We start from the raw sequence: 22,547 nt of genomic DNA on the forward strand, positions 1-22,547 counted from the left end.
CAGAGAACATCTCACCAGTCAGGTGAACCCATACTTCTGAGTGCCACCACTGTCACCAGCCATGGTGAGGCTACACTATGAAAATACTCTCCCGCAGTTGCTGACCCAGCACCAGGGTCAGATGCTACACTGTTTTTAACGGATGCATGACAAAAGTTACTGTCTGGAGAACGAGCCATTCTGATATCTTGGTATCTCAGAGGTGAATTATTCCAAATTGACCTATCTCATATACTTGGGTCTCTCTCTTTGATTCTTATGTCGTAGTGCCAGCACCTTACACAATGTCAGCAACACTGGCACTTTGCTGCTGCGTGGCTATGCACTAGGTACAGCTGATTGACACCTGCCACACAGCTGCTCCTACAGTGTGGGTTGCTAGAGCACAAAGAGGAGCAGGGACTTCTACACTGCAAACTGCAGGACTGTGCTGCTGCAAGGTACATTCCCCAGAAATGAGTTATCACAAAATTATGCTCTGTCTTAATATGTAAGCTTTTTAGTAATATATGGTTATAATACTTACCGAGGGTTGAATTTTATTAGTGTTTTATTCACTTTTTTGAGTTCATCCCTTAAACGCTCTTTTTTGCTCTCGGTATCAGGGTCTTGTTCACTTTTTTGTCTTTTCAGCAAATTGAAGAATACGTTCTTGGCTGCATTTTCCACTGAATCCACATTAAAACTTAAAGTACATAATATATAATATACATCAGTTAGGTGAACTCTAATAGAGCTTTTATTTATATGTAGTGCTGTTACAATAATATTAGTTAAACCTTATAATCTGACAATAGTCAGAATCTAATAATAAGAAGCATATCCCTATTACTTCTCTAAATCATAGTCTGCATTCCCTTTCAAACCGAATGGTAAAATGTTAAATGATTCCAACAATAAATCATCTATAGAAAGTATGCTCATCTCTACCTTTCCTTAAGCTGGACACTTGGACAAACAGATAAAGTAAATTGTAGTTTAAGTAATTTTAATTCTTTTCCACACCCCATTGAGAATCACTGCCTGTCTTTCTTGTTCTTCTACATAGCTGCTTTCCTCATAGCTTTTTTTTTTTTTTCTTTTTTTGAGTTTAACTAACACCATGCAAGGTATTGGCAACACATGGGATGAGGTTGCATCCTAGTCCATTAGAATATTCACTAGTCATTCAAATATAGCAATCACCATGAACAGGAGCAAAAATTGAAGGACTTTATCCTTTTATCCAGAAACACAAAATATAGATTTTAAGGCTAGCAGGTGACTTCTCCCTAACTTAAGCTTTCCACATGTTCACAGATGACAAAGCTCAATAACAGTCACTTGCCATTTACTTTCTTCTCCCCCTCTGAAGCTCAGACTGAATGACCTAATTTCTCTCTATCATTGAGTTTATGCAGCCATAAGGAGTACTAAAGTGGTGCCCACCCATGCTTTTCCTTCTTGGCTCTAAGAATAGAAAAGTAAACTCTTAAGTACTGGATTTTCCCTACCACCAAGGGCTGCAATAGCAATTTGGCTTCTACAACTCCAAAACCTGTTCTCTTAGGAGTGTCCATTAATTCTATGCTAACATAACACTATATGGGATGACTGCTTTTCAACCACACTCATCATTAATGGCTTACGGAGATAAGGTCTATCAGCACCAATGAAGCATAAATGTCAATCTGTTACTCCAAGTCACTATTTTATTTGGGTTTTTTTTTTTGGTTCTATCTGACTCTTGTCTTTTGCCTAACTGGAAAGACACTAGAGAGGTCTACCAAGTGCTGTTACACTACACCTCTGCCTTAAAAGACCCATAGATAACAGATTTCTGTACCTCATCCCCCAGCTTGGTACCATTAGGTTCTCTCTCTGTATCCACCAGTCTGGGATGTGTTCTTGTCTCACCATGATCATTTATCAATTGTCTAGAATATTCATACTCTACTCGCAGTCCCTTGCAAGCACCATAAGTCACCAAGAATTTCTAAGGACTCATCATTGCAGGGTAGATGAGAGGAAGGCATTATCCATCTGCCCTAAGGAGAAGCACCTTGGAACTTCCTATTGAGTGCCCCAAAATGATGATGCAGTTCATATAGCAGCCCTAAAATTATTCCTTATTTGATGGAATTACAAATATCTAAGAGTCCTTCTGAAAACTGCCAGTTTCAGCTTGAAATCAGCCATAACATTAATTTACAACTAGACCATCACTGAAAAATAGAAAAAGAAACAATTTACCAGCAACTAGAATAACTTGAGATGTACCATCAATATGTATATTCACTTTTTGCTTCTTCCTTTCTAGAGTTCTTTCAGAAATGTCTTTTTATCAGCATCAAGCATGTGAGAACTGAAATGGCAGTGAGCATTCTACCTCTAACTATCAAAGGAAGGAAAAGGCTTCATACTAAGAAAACTTTCAATTTTTACATGATTGTTTCTAAGCATTATTACAGTGAGAATATGCAGTAGACAACTATTTACTGATAAGCAGCTTCTTTTTATTATTAAGTCCAGCATTGATGTACATGTCTGCTTCATTGATATTAGCACTATCACCCACTATAGCAGTACTGTCAGTAGGCTCCAAGTTGTGCATGCCTGATGTTATGTAATTGCATCTCACAGATTTGCAAAACAGGTTGTTTGATGCATATCACTATATGTGAGATTGTTACAGGCTGTGCAGTGGAGCCGTCACCATATGACAAACACAGAACCTCATTCCACACTTTTCCCTAGCAAATCTGCCCCACATACACCATTTGCACCTCTAAATAAACAGTATATGTTTCCTACAAGTTTTACTGACTACCTTGGGCCAAAGCAACTGAAAATCTGGCTCTAATTTTACTCTGATTCAGTTTCTTGTAATTTTCTCAGACATCATGCATGGATTCTACCCTTTCCACAAAGTAATTACATGCTCCCAGTTTGATTACAGCTAAAACTTTGGTACCATAAAGATGCATGGGTTGCCAGAGCTTGTAGGCCTTTACTTTGTATGTTTTAAAGCAAATGTAACAAATACCATATAAATGGCATTTGCCAAGTCATATCAATGCTTATCTCTGAACTCCATTTTTCTAAATATAGGCAATAAACATATAATTACTGGAATGTAAATACTTACATGAAAAATATAGCAGGCAACTGATTCATCTCCCATAATTTATCAACAAAGCTTGCAAGATGCCTCCACTTCTCACGTTCTGAGCAATCCACAGGTTTTGGCTTAAGGTGCTCCAGTAACTCATTCACCTGACCAAAGCAGTATTATTGTGGATATTTTAATGGTAGAAACTTCTAGTCAAAGGCTAATAAATACAAAGACTCTGTTTTCCTGTGTCAACTTCTATGAGCAATTTTTTTTAAACATTCAGAGCTGCAATAGCCATGTGTAGTTTACAGACTGCAAGTTGGCAACTGACTTTGGTAAGAGCTCAAAATGCAAGTCATCACAGCACAAATAATGAAGTATCACTAATAGGCCGATTATTATTTATTTTCACCTTTAACTGTCATATTTCAATAAATTTGTTGGGTTTGGTTTTGTTTTGTTTTTTCCCCAGATATTCTTTATTTTTAACTTGTCAATTCACCACCTCATCATATTCCTTTTTATAATGTTGTAATAGGTGGCCTCCAATCAAGACTTTTTATTAATTTTCTGCTCATTGCTTTAATTCCTCTCTTTTACATGAAAACATACATACTGTCTGTCTGTAGCTCCACGAGAAGCTTTCAAATAAAGAGCAAAAAAGAGGTAGACTGAAAAAGCAGAGCAAATGTACAATATTCTCACTAACTGTAGGCAGTACCTAAGGGAATCAGGAACTGAAATCTCACAGCAGTATTAGAAGTCTGATTCCCAGAGAAGCTTGTGAAAACATCACCTTGAAAATGCTCATAGGGAAATGCCACAAATATTAATGCTTATCTTTCAAGTGCAGCAGCAGTTAAACCTACTAAATAATAATAATGGGAGGAGAAACTGCCATAATTATATTATTACATATTATTATTTTAAAGATGTACATGATCTTAAGAAAGTGCATTGTAACAACTGTTACCTTCTGCCTTTGGCCAAGCACAATCCATTCACTTAATTCTTTCTTCAGTTCCTGTTCATATTTCCTCACGTCTGGCTTTTTTATCACTACTTTATTCTTGAAAGAGACAAATTCCTCAGGATCTAGCTCCTGGAAAAACAACATTAGTATCAAACATTGCAGAACTTTGTTATCTCTTTATTTTTATATATTTTGTTCACAGCTGTGTATACACACCTGTGCCCTTGGCCACTCTTGCCAGACTTTCACCATTGTGTCATAAAGCTGGATGCTCTCTCGCGGAGACAGAGAAAGATCTGAAGGAATACCATAGTTCTCAATCTGCAAGGAGTTTAAATATAAAATAAATTAAAAAAAAAAATGAAAAGGGATAATTTTGATGGAATTCATGTTGCCTAAAAGTAATAGTTGCTACCAGTATTATGCTTACATGATTGACTGTTAATGCAGCACATGGATGATAATGTTCAATCATAAAATCACTGCCCTTTAGAGAAACCACGTACTTTTCCAAATCATTGTATCTTTCTTCATACAAGACTGTGAAGAGACAAAAATGCTGTCATGATGTATTTGGTTGTTTTGAAAAGCAAATGCTTAATCCTGCAAGTTTTGTTTTTATTTAAAAGAAAACCCAAAGCAAAATAGGCTTCAGTTCATACACCATGACTGAAGTTTTTGCAGAAATAACACTAAAATTTATTTCCTAGTTCCAAAATATTCTGATACACACCTAGTCTAACACGGTATGATTTCTTATGTCCTTGCACTTTAGATTTCCCTTTAAATTTTCTTGTAAAGTTCTCTTCAGAGTTTACAGAGCTTCCTTCTATTCTGCTCTCAGCATGTTGCCAATACCTTTTCACAGATTTTAACCACCTACAATGCAAGAATAAAACAAAAATAAGAGTTGTAAAAAATACTTTAAGAAAATTGCTACTAGATGATGAATAGATGAATTATTACCATATGCTCAATTTCTCCTATTGAATTTCCAGTCTCCCTCTCACCATCTTCAGTGCAGTTTTCTCCAGCTTATCCCAGGGTGCAAATAAAAAATATGCAATAGCACCATTTTATATATATAAATATGGTGCATCTTCTCTGATTGATGATGGACAAGTGTTCTTATCAGGCTTTGGCAATTCAAATAGATGTAAAAGCTTCCAAATGCCTCTGCACATCTCAATTATAGGGTCTGAAGGCAGACTAGTGCCTATTCTCATTACAGAGTTAAGAGTTACAGCATTGTTTTGTCTGAACTGGGGAGTAAAAGTAGCATAATACATGTAACAATATAACTCCAAATCAGTTGCCTCCTAAGAGTAATTGATCTGTCTATCTAAAAACAGCTCATATCCAGTTTAAATATGCTCTTGTGAGCACGAAAATTTCACACGTACTCAGTTAGGTGTTCAGGGTTACTGACAGTAGCAGAGAGCGCCAAAAACGGACACCGAATTGTTACCAGAAGATGCTCCCAAACCTCTGCTCCGATTTCACTGCCAAGACAATGGACCTATGTTTTTGGGAAAAGGGATTAAAAGAAAAGAAGGAGTGTTCCTTATCAAAGTGCAACCAAAACAGTTATTGTTTTGCGTTTTGCAAAAATCAAAAGTTTGGCAAGAGCAGTACTGAGTAATTCTTATGTTGTAGCAGATCACCATGAGATTCAAATCAAGGGTCCAGTAAACCTCTCTCCACACTTCACTGGATAGCACATTAGTGTAAATTTCAATAGTACATTCACTGTTTGTACCCTAGATGGTGGCATAATTAGCAATTAATTCTATATACAAGAAAAAATACAGCAGGAATTTTAAATTTAGCAAGATTAATTATCATCCTTTTTCCTGGAAAGACTGACTAATACTGTATGATGTGAAATGTGGATGATCCCACTCTGAAATGCTCTACTTGTGCCACTGAGACTACAGTGGTGGCTTTTAGTTTTTCAGCTGACAGGCCTGAGAGAAATTAAGGAATTCCCTGGTAGCTTCCTCTTGAGGGCTAACACAGTTTTAAGTTCTTTCACTGGAGTACATAAACACTATCAGCAAATTGGGAAAAGGTAGTAAGTCTGAAATAATATTTCTGAAAGTTATTTTACCAGCAATAATGTATGTAATGCACCAGCATTTTTCCTCAAGCTCTTTTTGTATATTTGTCAAATTGGTTGCTATTAAAAGATGCCTACCTCATCAAATATGACATATTGTATCCGTTTGGTCCATTTCTGGCAACGAGGAGACAGCATCAAGATTTCTAAACATTGAGGCACAGTCACTAGTATCTAAGAATAAAGGTTTGTAAAGCATTATTTTGAAGTAAACTGACTAACTACAAGTAGATTCTTTATTAAAAAAGACTTTAAAAATATATTTGATTTCAAGTTAAACAAGAATGAATGAATGGTTTGTCACTGCTATCTTATCATAGAATCACAGAATGATAGAACAGTCTGGGTTGGAAGGGACCTTGAATATCATCTAGTTCCAACCGCCCTGCTATGGGCAGGGACACTTTCCACTAGACCAGGTTGCTCAAAGCTCTGTCCAACCTGGCCTTGAACACTGCCAGGGATGTGGCATCCACAGCTTCTCTGGGCAGCCTGTTCCAGTGCCTCACCACCCTCATGGTGAAGAAGGGCACTTCAAGAAGGGCAAGAATGAGGACCCAGGGAACTACAGGTTGGTCAGCCTCACCTTGATCCCTGGAAAGTTGTGGGAGTGACTAATCCTGGAAGCCATTTCCAAGGACACGGAGAACAAGAAAATCACTGAGGTATGTGACATGAATTCACCAGTGGAAGTCATGCTTGACCAACTTCTATAATGAAATGACTGGTTTGGTAGATGAGGGGAGAACAATGGATATTGCCTTCAGGAAGCCTTTCAACAATCTCTCTCATAAGATCCTCACAGGCAAGCTGTTGAAGTATGGCTCAGATGAGCAGATAGTGAGGTGCATGCCAGAGGGTCATGCCGCCATCCAGAGGGACTCTACACAAGCTAGAGAAATGGCCTGACAGGAACCTCATGAAGTTCAACAGGCAGAGGTAAAAAGTGCTGGAGAGGAACAACCCCATTCACCAGTGTATGCTAGAGGCCATCCAGCTGGGAAGCAGCTCTGCAGAAAAGGACCTGAGGGTCCCTGGTGTACTCCAAGCTCAACAGGAGGCAGCAATGTGCCCTTCTGGCAAGGAAGGCTAATGATACCCTGGGCTACATTAGGAGGAGCCATGCTGGTAAGTCAAGGCAGGGGATCATTCCCCTCTGCTCAGCACTGATGAGTCCACACCTGGAGTCCTGTGTTCAGTTCTAGACTCCCCAGTACAAAAGAGATCAATCTAGTGGCCTTCTATGATGGACTGACTGCAAGAGACGAGCTACTGATGTATTCTACCTGGACTTCTGCAAAGCATCTGCTGTATGCTGGCAACCAAATACTTTTAACATTTTTGCTTTTAACCAGAGCAAGTAATCAACTGCATGTGCCCTAAGGATGGATAGATAAGGTTGTATGCCATAGACTGCAAGTATCTGGTAAGAAGTAAAGGTATGCTTCGATTTTTCCTGAACTTTGCAATTAATAATGGCACAATTTTTATAATTCAAATTAACATTTTCAGAAGTCAGGTGGAATACAGAAGTCATTATTATTGTGTTAAAACACACATAAAAATATACCTGAGAATTCATTACATCATGGCGATAATCTCGTGTGAAGACTCCACACGTTGCCAGTCCATCTGGAAGTTTCTTGGTGAATCGACTGTATATAGTTCCCACCACTTGATTTACAAGGGCCTTAAATAAAGCAGGTGATTAACAAAACTAGATAGCATATGTCTAAAGGCATATGATATTCTGAGACATATGAAAGAATTCAATTTTGGTACTAATATTGATGTACTAGACTATAATGTACTATGTAACATACTATAAAGTCTAGACTGTCAAAAATCTTAACTTTAAAAAGATTTGGTACTTGATTGTCAATTATATTGAAATACTTTCAAGGAAATTTACTGTTCTGTAAAGTGAGTTATACACTATTAAGTCTGTATTTTAATTATTTTCAAAGCAGTTAAAAATAGTTCACATTATATTGTATCTACAAGCACTTTAATGAACTCAAAGTCCTGGGGCTGCAGGTATAAAGTACATTTCTGCACCCAAACTGATATTCAAATTAAAATATTATTTTGATGCCCAGCCTGAGTACAACCATGAAAAAAAAATTATTTTACTTACAGAAAACAATCCACAGAGATTGTTATTGAATAACAGCACATGTAATTTATTATCCAAAAATTATATTACTGACATTAAACTAACTTTTGGAAGAAATCAAAATATTGTAGCTCAGCATTTAAGTCAGTTTTTAACTATTAGGTTAGAAGTCTCATTAAAAAATATCCCAATGCCTCAAGTTCCATAAATTTTCTCTTGAAGCATCTAATGGCGAAGTCAATTAGAAAAAGATTACTTGCCTGGTCGTTGTTCTGTTCCAACATTACTTTCACCATGTTGGTAGGCTTTTGGTACTCTCACCATTTACTTCACATGCTACTTATAGCACTTTTGTGTATATTAGTGTTTCTGACCTTAAATTAGCTATACAGATATTAATAGACAAAAAATCTACAGGAGCTTAGATATTTTGAAGATTTGCTTGTAAACATACTGTTTCTAATGAATGTAAAACACAATACAAAGATTCCATTTCTAATGAAAAATATATATATCAACTAAAATTGTGTAACAGGTTACCCCAAACAGTTTCAGAATCATACTGAGAAATTCATAGTCAAATATACAGAATATGTAGCAGGATGCAGCCTTACCTTTGTAGGAGCAACATACACAACTACTCCATCATTGCTCGTTTTCAGAACTTTTTCCATGCAATAGTATGATGCATATGTTTTTCCTGATGAAGTGGGAGCGACAATCACTGCAGACTCATTATTATCCACCGCATCAAGAAGTTCTCGCTAAGAGAAAAGCAGCTATGTCAAAATGTCTTGTTATAAAATTCTTATTGAGTAAACCAGCTCTTTCTGTGAAGACATCTCTTATTTTTGCATGTAGACTTTGTATACAGATTTTAGACCACAGAAAGTTAATCTCGTTTTATGGCTGTATTCTTTTCTCTTAAATTGTTAATGGAAAAAAATTGAGCTACAAATTATTATTAGTTCATTTCAATTATTTGGTCTGAAATACTGATATCAGAACATTGAGTCCAAACTTGGACATCTTCAAATTAAAAAATAAAACCAGTTAACTCAGAAGTGTATCATTTAGTTCCAAAAACTTCATTGTTTTATACAAGGCAGAATTTTTTTCTGGCATTATAATAGTTACATCAATACTGTCCAAATCTCTCTTCCACTCCTAGGATACAGTATTTATTAAAGTGTTTTCTTCCCTATTATTGTCTCCCTCCATGCTCTCTGACCTTACATGGGCCTGTGAAAGGATGGGGTAAGGGGTACAGAAGAGGAAACAGAAATAGCACTAACACTGTCTCTCTCTATCAGCACAGCAAGTTCCAAATTGCTTTTCAAGCAAATGACTGTTTTGCAGATATAGACATTCAAAGCAGCGAATTCCTGCTGGCCTCCTAAGTCTAATAGTAGTAGGAGTAGTAATAATAATAATAATAATACTAATAATAATAATATCTGAGTTAGACTTCCTCTGCTTTAGACAGAAAAGTTAGTTTTCAACTCGTACCATGGGTAATTCTTTAGGGACAAATAAGTAGAGGATGAACAGTTAGAGATTATGCAAATGGGGCATTACTACCATCAAATATGGTAACGAGCTGTGAAATCCCACAGATTTGGCATTTCTTATGTTGAATTCATTGGGCCAAGGTCTCTGCAGAAAAGCTGTCAGTGTAGAAAGAACATGGACTACAGTCCAAAATTATTTACTGAATTTGTTACATTTGTTAAAAAATTAAATGTTATAAACAACACTATTTTTGATTAGTAGTATAATAATGTGTACTCTTAAATGCATTTAAAAAAAAAAAAAATCCATTAACTTTATGCAAAAAGTTTGTGTGTCATTACCTGCCACATGTCTGGTATGAAATGTTGCACTCGGGGATCTGGATCATTCCTTTCTTCTCTGAGCAAGTAATAATCCATGTATTGTAGCTGAAAGCGAGCTGGACCCACTTTGATAGCATATTTGCTTATATTTTGATCATTACTTTCTCCAGTCTGTAGGGTCAAAAAAAAACTCAAGTTGGTCTGAAAGCTAGCAAGAGATTAAGAAAATGACACATCTTTTGCTTCGTGGAACTCCGCAAGCATGGAAAAACATATAAAAGTGCAGGTGATTTTTAAATCTTCTTGCAGAAATCTATACCATGTAGCCTTATGTGAGGGTTATACTTGTATCTCTTCAAATGAGACTATGTTCTAAGGATAATAGGTCTTCCACAGCTGGTGGTGGTGGTGGTGGTGTTTTTGTTGTCAGAAGAGCTAACAAAACTGGCTAGCAGGCAAAGTTCAGCCTCTTCAAGCTACTGCCTGCCAGAGTCTTCTCATCATATTTTTGTGCCTCTTTTCTTAGGCCTGCCTTGAAGCCTTGTACAAAGAATCAGAGCTGCAAAATCTAAAGACTGAGTGTAATCCCAAATTTTATAAAGCATTGTATTTTTAAACAATGCCTGCATACCCTAAAACATACCAAATTAGATATTCACGGGCAGGACCGGTTACGACATTGGATCCTGAAAGCTGTATGGAAAAGCATTACATCTTACAACACACACCACAAGATAAGAGAAAATCACATAACTAGTTTGGTAGGGAAGTCTGGAAGTCAGTTAATCCAACTCACTGCTAGAAGCAGGTGCAATAGATCAGGTCACTCAGGGTTGTGTTCGGAAGGAAATCTCTTACAAAACAATCATTTCCTTCCTCAACTCTCAGTCCTGATCCTCAAGGAAGGATAATAAACACTTTCCAGATATAAGCTTCCAGAAATTCCTAACTCTACTGTGCCTGAAAAATAAGACACTGAAGTGACTGATATTAGTTTTACAGTTCATGTTGATCTTCCTTCTTTTTGCTACTGATTCCATATTCTGCAGGCTATGAGTTACATCCTCCCTCTTCTGCCTGAGAGCCACTTAAGCACTCTCTCTCCCTAATAACACCCCATCTACACACAAAGATATCAAACTGCTCTTGACATTAAATCACCCAGCAGGCAGGTTGCTAATATGCAGAAGAGTGCAGTCCTTAGAGAAATTACTTCAGAGACAAACTGAGTGTAGCTACTGGTGGTCCCAGCTGCGCTAACAAGGACAAGCAACTCAGTATCTGAAGCTGTTTCCTTCAGAGGTGATCAGTAACACCACAACAACAAACGGAATAGTTTTCATCCACCTCTGCAGTCTCAAAGATTTGCTTTCCTAACATAGCACATCTGTGCTTGTTAAAGAACAGGTGCTCATTACTCAGGCTTTTAACAGTTATTTTTAACATGCAGAATTCAGTGGATGTGATGTATTGAACAGCAGGTACCTCTAAGAGATATCTAAGGCCTCAGGTGCACGTAACTAGAGCAAATTAATCTTGATGCATGTTTCAAAAGGTATCTTTGAAGCCATAAAATTTCTATTTACTAAAGGGGAAGTGGCCTATTGTGCCAGCAAGCCCTGATATCAAGCAGAGAAATGTATCCATGGAACTAAAGAAGATGAATATCTGAAGCAAGAATAGACAGTTCCAAATCTTACGACACAATACAAAATAAAATAAGCTCAATATAGATCTTCTGCACACTAGTCAATGCTTAAGAAAACACTGTTGATATTCAGATACAGATCCAGTTACAGTAAAATCACTAAAGTCTGTAAAGTTACCTGGCCAGATAGAGTGCATGCCAAATTCTCAAATCCAAGAAGTCTTAGATATCTGGTCAGCTTTTGTAGATGTTGTTTCTCCAAGAGATCATGATATTTTTCAAGGAGGATATGAATTCTCCTCATGACTTGAACAGCTTTACTTAAATCTTTTGATTGGCTACCTTTAAAAAAAAGTCTACAGTTACCTGAGAGCTGATTGTATCACTGGGAATCATCTGATATTAGGTATTTTTAGAACAGACCATACTTGTCCAAAGACATTTATGACAATTTAAAAACGAATTTCTTTTAAAGGCAACTAGACAAAGACAATCCACATGCCTGAGACCTCCCAGATAATCCTATCTGCTTCTGCACACTCAGCTATAAAAAGGAGTTGTACCTCTGACATCTACATAAGAACTGAGCTCTCACGTTTCACTTTCCTGACCCACATGTTTGTTAGTCAGTGTTATTAGCAACATATTTCACTTTAATGTTTACAACGCTCAACAGGTTTAGAGTAATGTGTATTTGGACCCCTCTGACTGAGGGTGTGGACTGAACAAGTTAATTCTGGTGAAACAGGAGGCCACTAACCATGGTAGCAGAGATTTCTGTGTAAATTGTCATTCAAACTGTGAGCTAACCACTTCTGCTAATTAAACAATCCACTGCAATACAGATACATTTTACTGTGCACAATACATAATCATACAAGATCTATACATTAAAGATACATACAATAAAAAATGTTAGGTATGCAATGTTTAGAAAGCAAATCAGGAAAACAGCTACAATCTAATTTCATTGGGATACTGCGCAGCTTACTCAAAGGATCTTGAAATTGCAAATATGGACCAGAGCCTGATTATACTTACAAAACACTCTTCATGCTTCTGAAACAGGTCTGTATTTACACACCATTATCCCAGCTGAGAATGTCCAAAGTCACTCACTCTTGGTTAAAGGGAGTAGATGTTGAATATTGAACATAAATTTGGCTATCATACCTTCTTTTCTGCAGTGTTCCTTCCACATTTCTAAACAGGCAGAAAGTCCTGTCATTTCTACGCTGAACTTCACAGATTTACTTTTAAGGGTCTTGAGAAACTTCTCCAATTTATTTATTCCAACAATCAGATTTGCTTTTATTTCCTTTTCAATTGGTATGCACAAGGCTTCCCACTGCTCCTGCTCTTTCTTTTCTTCTTTAGTTTGTAGTCGCCTCTTGTTTTCCTCTGCAATCATTTCCGCTTTACTTTTCTATCCAATAAAACGAAGATAGTCAGAACTAACAATCACTGTGTGAAAGTAGTATCTAAAAAAAGTTAATCCGTAAACTTAATCACAGAAGGTACGTTATAGTTTTTAATTAATCTGTGTGATGCATTGTGTTCTGGGAATTTATTAAAATAGTACTTCATTTTAAAGGGGATATTATTTCTGATTTCAAATACATGCTACTCAAAAGAGCTTCTCTAAGCTGCATTTTAAGTCAGTATAAAGCTCCACAAGTGGTAAAGAAAAGCACAAATATGTAAAAATAAAAGAGTAGATGTTTGAAAGTTAAATTTCAAGCTTTCATTTTGTACATGGGTAATAGTAATTCTGATCACATTGAGATGCTTTTCAATAACTTAACTAAAATTAAGAGTTCAACCTTACCTGAAGTTAAGAAAGTTATTTTACATACAGACTTTTACAGGTAGCTCAACAAGCCATAATCTGTAATCCATAATGCAGTCTATTATGAAATATTACTCAAATTATTTTTGGTCAGTATTCTTCATGAGTATGCAACTACATGCTACCTACTCTGTGTTGTCTGACAATGTTCACATAATAAGGATTAATTGCAATATCTACAGGATCTTTCACAGATAAAGTTATGAAATAGTGCAAGGAAATATAATAAACAACTGAATAATGTTTTTTGAAGAATTTATCAATAGTTTCTTAAAGTAACATTAAACTAATGAATGCCAGTTTCCTTCACTCCACATTACTGGCCATGAGCCAAAACCTATCAGCCTTTACAGAGTATATATGTACCAGGTTTTTTATCTGTGCCTGTTAAAATATGATCACTCACCAGTAGTCCTAGCTAGAAACAAAAATACTTTCAACAAGTCACTAATTAAATTTGAAGTACAAAGGTGATTTAAATTTCTTCCACTGACAATACTACTGCATTCAGAATACAAAACTTCAGCTGTGGGACTCATATATAACAGAAATCCTTTCCTGGATAATAGAAAAAAATATTTGGAAGGAGTAACTTGAATATACTCACATGCTTTTTTTGTGTCTTTTTGACAGCAGCATTAGCAGTCCTTGACACATCCTCTTGATGTACAATAAGTTTTGAATTGCTGTCTTCCAAAGTGCTTCCATAAAAATGACGAAAAGTCTGTAATTTTTGTATTTGTCTTCTTTCTTCTGGATCTTTGGATTTTGTTGCAAACAAATATAATTTATTAAAAAACACTCTCACAGAATTCCAGCCTAATCTATTCCAAATAAAAGATACCTGGGTAATGGATTAATTGCCTAAAAAATCCTCATTGACCTAGAGGCCAAAATCACATTTTGAAAGAGGCTGGCCACTAAGACTCACTGAAATCCAACAGTACTTTGGAATACCTGAGAGAAAGGCAATAGACTGCTTTAGGCACACATTAAAAATATTGGAAAACTTAACAAGCAGGATGCCTGGAAGGAAATAATAACTGCTTGAGGACAATGCCTATGCTTACAGTTCATGAAAATAGGAAGGTGTTTTCCAAAGACAATTCAGATGAACAGAAAGCAACCTCTTGCCCCTAAAAACAAAACTCTGTCATCAGAACATAAATAAATAAAGCTACCAGAAAAATTATGCTAGCCAATGGAAGATACTGAACTAAGCACATGAATACTTCCACACTCGAACTTAGGTATTTCTCTCTGTCCTAAAATCAAAACGATCAGTCAGTTTCTGAGTGTGAAGACCCACTTTGGAAGATCTTTCTGTTTTTCACAAGAAAAACTGAGATGACACATGCCAGCATTCAGAGTATTCATGCAAGGCATGGGAGAGAAAGGGCCCTCTCTTCAGCTGGAGCCAACATAAACCTTCAACTCCAACATTATGGAGGGTGCTTTCGCTACTGTTCTGCAGGTTATGTTCTCCAAACTTCACGTTGAAATCAAAGTGCACAGAAGAATGCAAAAATCACCCAGTCAGAAAGGTGAGCAGATGAAACCATCGTTTCCTAGCTCAAGTGGCACAAAATCCCACTCAGGAGACAACATTTCTTAAGTCACCAAGTGAAATCCGTAAGCAACACTGGAGGGGCCAAGAGTAATCCATGATTTCTCAACTCTTGGTAGGTTTTTCACAGTTTAATTCATTATATAATGCAATAGATGATGGGAACATCTTTGAGAGAAAGTTGTGTGTACTTTCCAGTACATACAGTATCATTTACTTCATTTCACTTAAACATGCAAATCTAAGATCAAAATTAAGTCCATGGTTTGTTTTCCTGAGTATCTCAAATGGGAAAAAACTTAGAGGAAACTACAACACATAACATCAATAATTATGATACAAACAACTTTTGTTTTCTTCTGTGCTGGTTTTACTGTGATAGAGTTGAATTTCTTCACAGAAGCTTGTATGGGGCTATGTTTTGAATTAGTGATGGAAATGGTTTTAATAACACAGGGGTGTTTAGCTATCGCTGAGTGGCGCTTACACAGCATCAAGGCCTTTTCCACTGCTCACACCCTCCCACTAGCGAGTGGGCTGGGGGTGCACAAGAAGCTGGGAGAGGACACAGCTGGGACAGCTGACCCCAAGTGATATTCCACACTGTATGACATCACGCTCAGCAATAAAAAAAGAAGGAAGAAGGAAGAAGCAGGGGGATGTTTGGAGTGATTGTGTTTTTTTCCCCAAGAGACTGTTAGGTATGCTGGACCCCTGCTTACCTAGAGATGCCTCTAAACACCTGCCTGGCAATGGGAAGTAGTGAACGAATTCCTCATTTGCTTTGTTTGCATGTGCAGCTTTTGGTTTACTTATTAAACTGTCTTTATCTCAACCGAGCTTTTCCACTTTCACCCTTCCGATTCTCTCCCCCATCCCACCAAGGTAGACAAGTGGCTGTGTGGTGCTTAGTTGCCTGCTGAGGTTAAACCACAACAATTTCTTTTACTTCTTATTTTAATTCTGGTCTCAAAATATAAGATTGGTTATGCATGCAGTGTGAAAATGTCTGAGCAGATTTTGCACATGCATGGACGTGCTTACCAAGCATTATCCAAACTATACATTTAAACATTAAATTGCACATGTACATACATTCTGCTTATATAAATCTGTGAAGCATTTTGCAAGCTAAAGGGAATGTATCATGAACATCTGATCACAAGCACTCATTCTGTTATACTCATATAGAGCTATTTAAGATAATACACAATGCATACACATAACACACAAGCACATCAGTTTAAGTATAATTTCACTGTTACCGTAGCTCTAGTTTGTCAAGTATTCATACAGTTGCAAATATTTTCTGAAATGAAAATAAACATTTACAATAACCCTTACAATACTGTTATAGCCAACACAGACGCGCGGGCTTTGTGTTAGTTCTTCTCACCATCAGCATTGCACTGTATTCGCTCGTATTCCTCAGTCAGAGGTCGGCCAGAATGCCAGTGACGGAGCTCATGAAATTCCTTGTGTTTAATGAGTGAAGTAACTGCAGGATCATTGCTGAAATATACAAACATTAAACAGATCAGAAATTAAAAGTGTTTTCTGGCATCTCTAATGAAACATTCAAAGCATTCAAAAAACTGGGTATTTATCAAAATACGATTTTACTGTGGCAGAAAACCAGCACAGGATATAATTCTACTCCAAACATAGTGTGTCGACATAGCCTCAGTTTTTCAGAAAGAATGAATAACAAACAAAGTAAAACTCCATTTTTTCACCTAATTTCATACACAATAATCCCAGAATGTAATGTTAACTACATAATTGACACACTAGCTAAAAAATACTCATTGTGCAGCACAGAACCCAATTCCATAAGTAGCAAGACAAATGTGAAGGATAATATCTTCTAAATGTCTTTTCAATACTTTTATTTAATGTTTTTCTTTTCCTAAAATAATCTGATCTTTGCAATTTAGGATAAGGTCTTTCAAATACATATTGTACAGTTAGAAAAACCATTCCAGAATGCAGAATAAGGATTAAAGACTACAATGCAAACAAGTAACAACATATGGAAATATGATTATATTGACTCTTATCCATTCAAGTTTTGAACTTTCTGTTAGTATTTATACCAGGACATGTAAACGTGAATTTTTACTCAGTCATAGCAAAAGCAAATCTACATGTGTATGAATTGAGCATAACATGGATGTAAAGTGCATAATACTATATAATGTTATTTCACTAGAATAAAACTTAAACCTGTACCTTTCTAAAACAGGTAGGTATTTCAAAACATCTCCAGCATACTCTTCAACAAGATCAGATTTCACTGAGATTAGTCCAATGTTAGGAATTTCTTCTTCATTGACTTTACAATGTAAAAAATAATTAATATTATTTAATTAAGAATACATATAACTGCATATCATGCTTGAAAATTCTGTCAAGTTACATTACAAATGAAATTCTATAAAGTAAAATTTGCTAAAACTAAGCAGCAGTTCACTAATTCCCCTTTTCCTGTTTCTTCTTGAGCATGGGAAGAAGAATGAAGCAGACATCACTACTGCCTCCAAACAGATATTCTTGTAATCCATTTCAGACACCTACGCTAATTTTTTGGATGCTACAACCCATCCCATCTCACAGGCATCTACTTTTCTGCACCAGTTCCATAAAGACCCCAGTCTTCTAAACAAGCACGTTCAACAGCGCTTACATTAGATGACTGAAGACAACATGTTAACATGGTGCATCCTTTCCACATTTGAAGTCTAGCTACAACTTCAGTCTTCAAGGTTTCCAAAGGAGATACAGAAATATGCAACTCAAACACTGTGCCAGAAGATGCCTTAATTTCCCACAGATAACAAAGAAACTCCTTTTTTTTTTGCCCATTAGAGTCTACTTTGCTTACTTGATGTCTTTGAAACTAGCTGAAAAGCACTCACAAACTTAAGTAGAATTATATTCCAGCCTTTACTGAACTTCTTATCAACTGTCCCTTCTAAAAATTTATACAATTTTATAGGCTTAAAACAAACATTTGAAAGTTGTAACAAAACTGGTTCTCAAGAAACATCAGATATCAGGCAAAAACTTCTACCTACTCCTTTCACATATTCAGAACAGGTCTTGTAAGTGAGGGAAGAAAACAAATCACCTCTGAGACAACTCTGCACTCCCACAATTATGGGCTAGTAAACAGGATGATGGTGTAATTTAAGACACTTACGGGTAAGTCACATTTCTACAACCTTCAGGGATTGCAATGTGAGCTACAGTGACAGCTGGACTCTGCCACTAGGGCAACAATTCTGTATTTCACTAAATTTGCTGCTCCCATGCCCAATACCTGCATAACCGTATATCCAAATGTACAAAGATGTTCTTCAGAGACAGACTTCCTGCAGCATAATCGTTATTTAATTATGAGTACTAATTACGCTTTTTACTGTTATTTGTATTACAGTAATCGTCATTTTTTTACAACATGTACAACAGGTTTGGGCTAGTGATCATGGACCTAAACGTAATTACTACTGAAGTCAATAACAATACTTATGCTGTCTACAGAGGAGTCAGAATTTCACCCAAAAGATTTATTTTGGCATCAACTTCACATTTTGCTATTGGGTTGAAAGGAAGGAATAGAGGATCCATGAAGCATGGAGTAGATTTTTTGATCAGGATAAAATCAGATCACTACTCCTAGAACTCGTAGTTATAGTAATGAAGATCACGCTTCTAACTCTCTAATTTGTGCAGCTGTCAGTACCTCTAAAAGTCTGCTTCTCATCAAGAAATAGCTGGGAAGTCTTTCGTATTGGGAAAGCATCTCCAAAACTGTAACTCACTGCCAATTTTGTGACAGTGTTCCATAAGCATTGGTATTCATTCTCTATTTCTTTCCCCAATTCCTTTCTGTACTCTAATCCTGCAAAGGGAAGAAAAACAAAATAAAGAAAAAAAAACTTTAAAATTAAAAGTTTCCTCAAACAGAACCTACCTATTCACCTATGCAGCATCAGGGACAGACTTTAGTTCCATCCAAGGTCTTTGATCATTTGAACAAATTAGAACAGAATGTTGTACATTCACAGTTTTTAATAGCCCAGGATATGAATAACTAAATCTACTTAAAAGCTGTATTTTAGAAAAAAACCTCCAAATTTAGACTGACTGTGGAATCATAGATTCTACAAGCTGCACAGCTAAAGAAGTTTCTCTCACCTTCATTTCCTGAAGGGTAGGATCTTGAATTAATAATTTTCTTTTTAGTGCCCAATAAAAGGTATCTTTATTAAAACAAATGCTTCATATTCCTAATTTATATTTCCTTACAAATTCCTCTACACTTGCTTTACTGAGGTACATACAGGACATCTTGTGACTAGATTCAAAAAGAAAGGGTACTGATTTATTATCAAACAGATGGACTCATGACAGAGGACTTCAGGCAAACAGAATTACTCTTAAAGCACATTTGCTAAGAATCTTTTTCCATACTTTTTTGCTTGGTCAGCTTTTATAACTTTTTTTTTGTGGATTTTAACACAAATGATGGTGTTCTTAAAGCTCAAGTTCACAAATTCATGTATTTATAAGACAATATATGATTTAGTCTGAATCAATCTCATCTGAAATTAAAAATATTATCCAATGTCACAGTGACAGTAGGGATAGAATCTAGCTTCCATTTTGACTGTGTTGCACCAAGACAAAATGAAATGGGTAGAAAATTGTCTAAAAACCAAACAGTTAACAACACCCTATAACAGTGATGCAGAGTTCTTATTACCTAAGCCATATTACTTTTCCTCTGCATAAGTACAGGTAGCACATCATCAAAGATATGACATGGTAAAGTATTCTGAATGAATACTGGTAAAAGATGCTTTCACATGCAATTTTCTACACTTGGCTATAGAAAAATGTTTCCTTATTATTCCATAAAGTGTATCCATTATTCTATGGATAATTAGAAAATAGTGCTCATTTCTGCTTGTATAAGCAGTTTCATTCTCAATTTGCAGCTTAATAAAGTTAGAAATGTAAGAAAGCTGTTCAATGAAGATAAATACCTTCAGTGTATTTGACCTCATAGTAATGTGCAAGATTTATGAGCAGTGAATCATCATTTAAGTCAGGCAGGTAAGTTAAATCCAACTTCCAATCGTTTGTATCATTTAGCTGCGTCAGAGTAAAATGCATACACAACTTTTGCTGTTAAAAGAAAGCAAACAATTAACTCTCATTTGGAGGGATCAAAGCATCTCCAAAGCAAGGTTAACTGAAACATATAATATTGACATGAAAAACAACACACTGTTACTTGACTTCTCCATGATCAGGAAACTGTTTTCACTCTTTTCCTTCACTGTAATAACTAACTTTAAACAGTAAGAAGGCCTGCTGTCAAACTTTCCATATTGGATGAGACCAAAAGGTACATCTAGCTCACTACCCTAATACTAATGCTGGCTAACTGGAGATGTCTAAGAAGAGGTCAAGTAAAGAGAGATTGCCCCCAACAGTCTCCTAGCCCCACTGATCTATGGCTCACAAGATTATTGAACCAGGTAAGGTTTGTTTCCAGCAGGTATGTAACACTCTTTGATCTCATCAGATTACTGAAGTAGCATGTAAAGGAAAACTGGAAACCAAAATGTCAATTGCACTCGATGACACGGGAAGTAAGACAGCGCTACACATACCATTTTTATTAATGGTAAAACTTGATTAGTCCAGCAGGATTTCAGGATCCTTAGCTGAGCTCTCTGTGAAAGAGGCAGGTGAAGAAGAAATGCCACTGTAAGGCATTGCATTCTACAGAGGTCAGCTGCTTCTTCTGGAGATAGGGGTTTACTTCTTCCCTGCTGAGAGATAACCGATAAAAAGTTGACCCTGTCCTTCAATAAAATAATTGTGTGTTTACGCCTACTTAATTCAGTGGTTTGCACTTTGTTAAAGCAGCTAATAATTTTGATCTATTTAAGCAATTTATGCACTGTAAATACTTGTGGATACACTTATTCAAAATGAACCTTCTTGTAGTGCTGGTATAAAGTGCTTTATAAAGAAAAAAAAATGTATTTTCCAAAAAGAATATGACTAAGAAAATCAAGACAAAACTTAAAAGTAATTGTCTGTATGCCTGGCTGAAAATGCTATTATTTTAAGAGGAGAAGTTAATATCTAGATATAGGTCTATACTCTTTTCTCAACTGCACAGCAAAAAGTCTGTACAGCAATTCAGTGGTGCTAACCATTCATAGTTATCCTGTCATCCACTGAATATATGTCTCATAAAACATTACCGATACACTGCATCTATGTTAACTTGATGAAAATATAAGGTTTGTAGTATGGTCACAAAAATGGTGTCAGGATCATATCTAGAAAGAAACCTTTCTTCTGACGTGTCTTGCTAACTTGAGGAAAAGTGTGTTCTCCTGTAAAAACTAGTATGCTACTGAACATCAGGAAAATAAAAATAATGAGCCGCAACCACCCTCTTAGGTAAAACCTCCTATGGCAGTAATTGCTCCTAAGGGAAAACTTTGCCCAGGAATAGCCACTGCAGCATGGGGCACAGTGCTGCCCACAGACAGATCACGTACCTTTGGAGAAGCTGTGGCCACAGTAATTGTCTGAACCAGACCACTTATTGAGTGCAGCCACTAAAGAATCATCCAGGCCTCTCTTTAGCTTGGGATCTAGAAAGACAGCCATTTCTCTCCTGTTAGCAAAATGCTTATGATCACTGTGCTGAAAAAAATATTTTAAAAATTCTTACTCTTGCTGATCGCTTTGTCTTTGCTCCCATGGAAGTATCTGCATTTTCCAACATGTTGCTGTATATTGTTAATCCCACAGCACAAGAAAGAACACAGACCACACGCCGAATGTCAGATCCTTCAGGCCACAGTTGTTTCAACAGAAGGACAGCCTGGTGAACCTATAGTCATAACATTATGAACAGCATAGCCAACCACTATAATAAAAATTACAAAAAAATAACCCACAAGTTTTAACAAAGTTCCATCAGAGAAGAGAAAAAAAAGATACGAAAACTACAAAAGGAAAAGTGGGCACAATCATTTGTAAAAATAGCTCTTTTTTTGTCATGTTCTTGAGGGGACCAACAGCCCTGACTAACCCTGCCCAACCCCTGGAGCGTGCCCCGAGCTGCCCAGGGCCCCATTTCGGCCCCTCGAGGCCATCAGTCCCTGCCCCAGAGATGCTGCAGCAGTGCCAGTCTCCAGCTCCGCACAGCCCAGCAGGCCAACAGCCCGGTCTGACCTCAGCCCTTTCCCAGGGGTGTGCCCAAAGCTGGGGGTTGCAACTGCCCCCCAGCTGCCCTGCTCCTGGCCAGG

General features: G+C 36.7%; 1 protein-coding gene across 1 annotated transcript in view; it reads right to left on the reverse strand.

The window, feature by feature from the left end:
- Nucleotides 1–22,547, reverse strand: part of LOC308040036 (putative ATP-dependent RNA helicase DDX60) — a gene marked incomplete at its 3' end in the record, with an annotated part of 45,767 nt that overhangs the window by 18,666 nt on the left and 4,554 nt on the right. Inside the window, 20 exon segments of the mRNA XM_080343845.1 lie at nucleotides 527–685; nucleotides 3,128–3,255; nucleotides 4,068–4,196; nucleotides 4,284–4,388; nucleotides 4,498–4,607; nucleotides 4,801–4,946; nucleotides 5,471–5,586; nucleotides 6,265–6,360; nucleotides 7,757–7,876; nucleotides 8,917–9,066; nucleotides 10,156–10,308; nucleotides 11,964–12,127; nucleotides 12,959–13,211; nucleotides 14,242–14,453; nucleotides 16,598–16,713; nucleotides 17,434–17,536; nucleotides 18,947–19,105; nucleotides 20,253–20,394; nucleotides 20,886–21,044; nucleotides 21,968–22,129. Of these exon segments, the coding sequence (XP_080199971.1) occupies nucleotides 527–685; nucleotides 3,128–3,255; nucleotides 4,068–4,196; nucleotides 4,284–4,388; nucleotides 4,498–4,607; nucleotides 4,801–4,946; nucleotides 5,471–5,586; nucleotides 6,265–6,360; nucleotides 7,757–7,876; nucleotides 8,917–9,066; nucleotides 10,156–10,308; nucleotides 11,964–12,127; nucleotides 12,959–13,211; nucleotides 14,242–14,453; nucleotides 16,598–16,713; nucleotides 17,434–17,536; nucleotides 18,947–19,105; nucleotides 20,253–20,394; nucleotides 20,886–21,044; nucleotides 21,968–22,129 (2,882 nt within the window).

This window comes from Nesoenas mayeri (assembly GCF_963082525.1).
Source record: "Nesoenas mayeri genome assembly, chromosome: 4".
Classification (NCBI taxonomy): Eukaryota; Metazoa; Chordata; class Aves; order Columbiformes; family Columbidae; genus Nesoenas; species Nesoenas mayeri.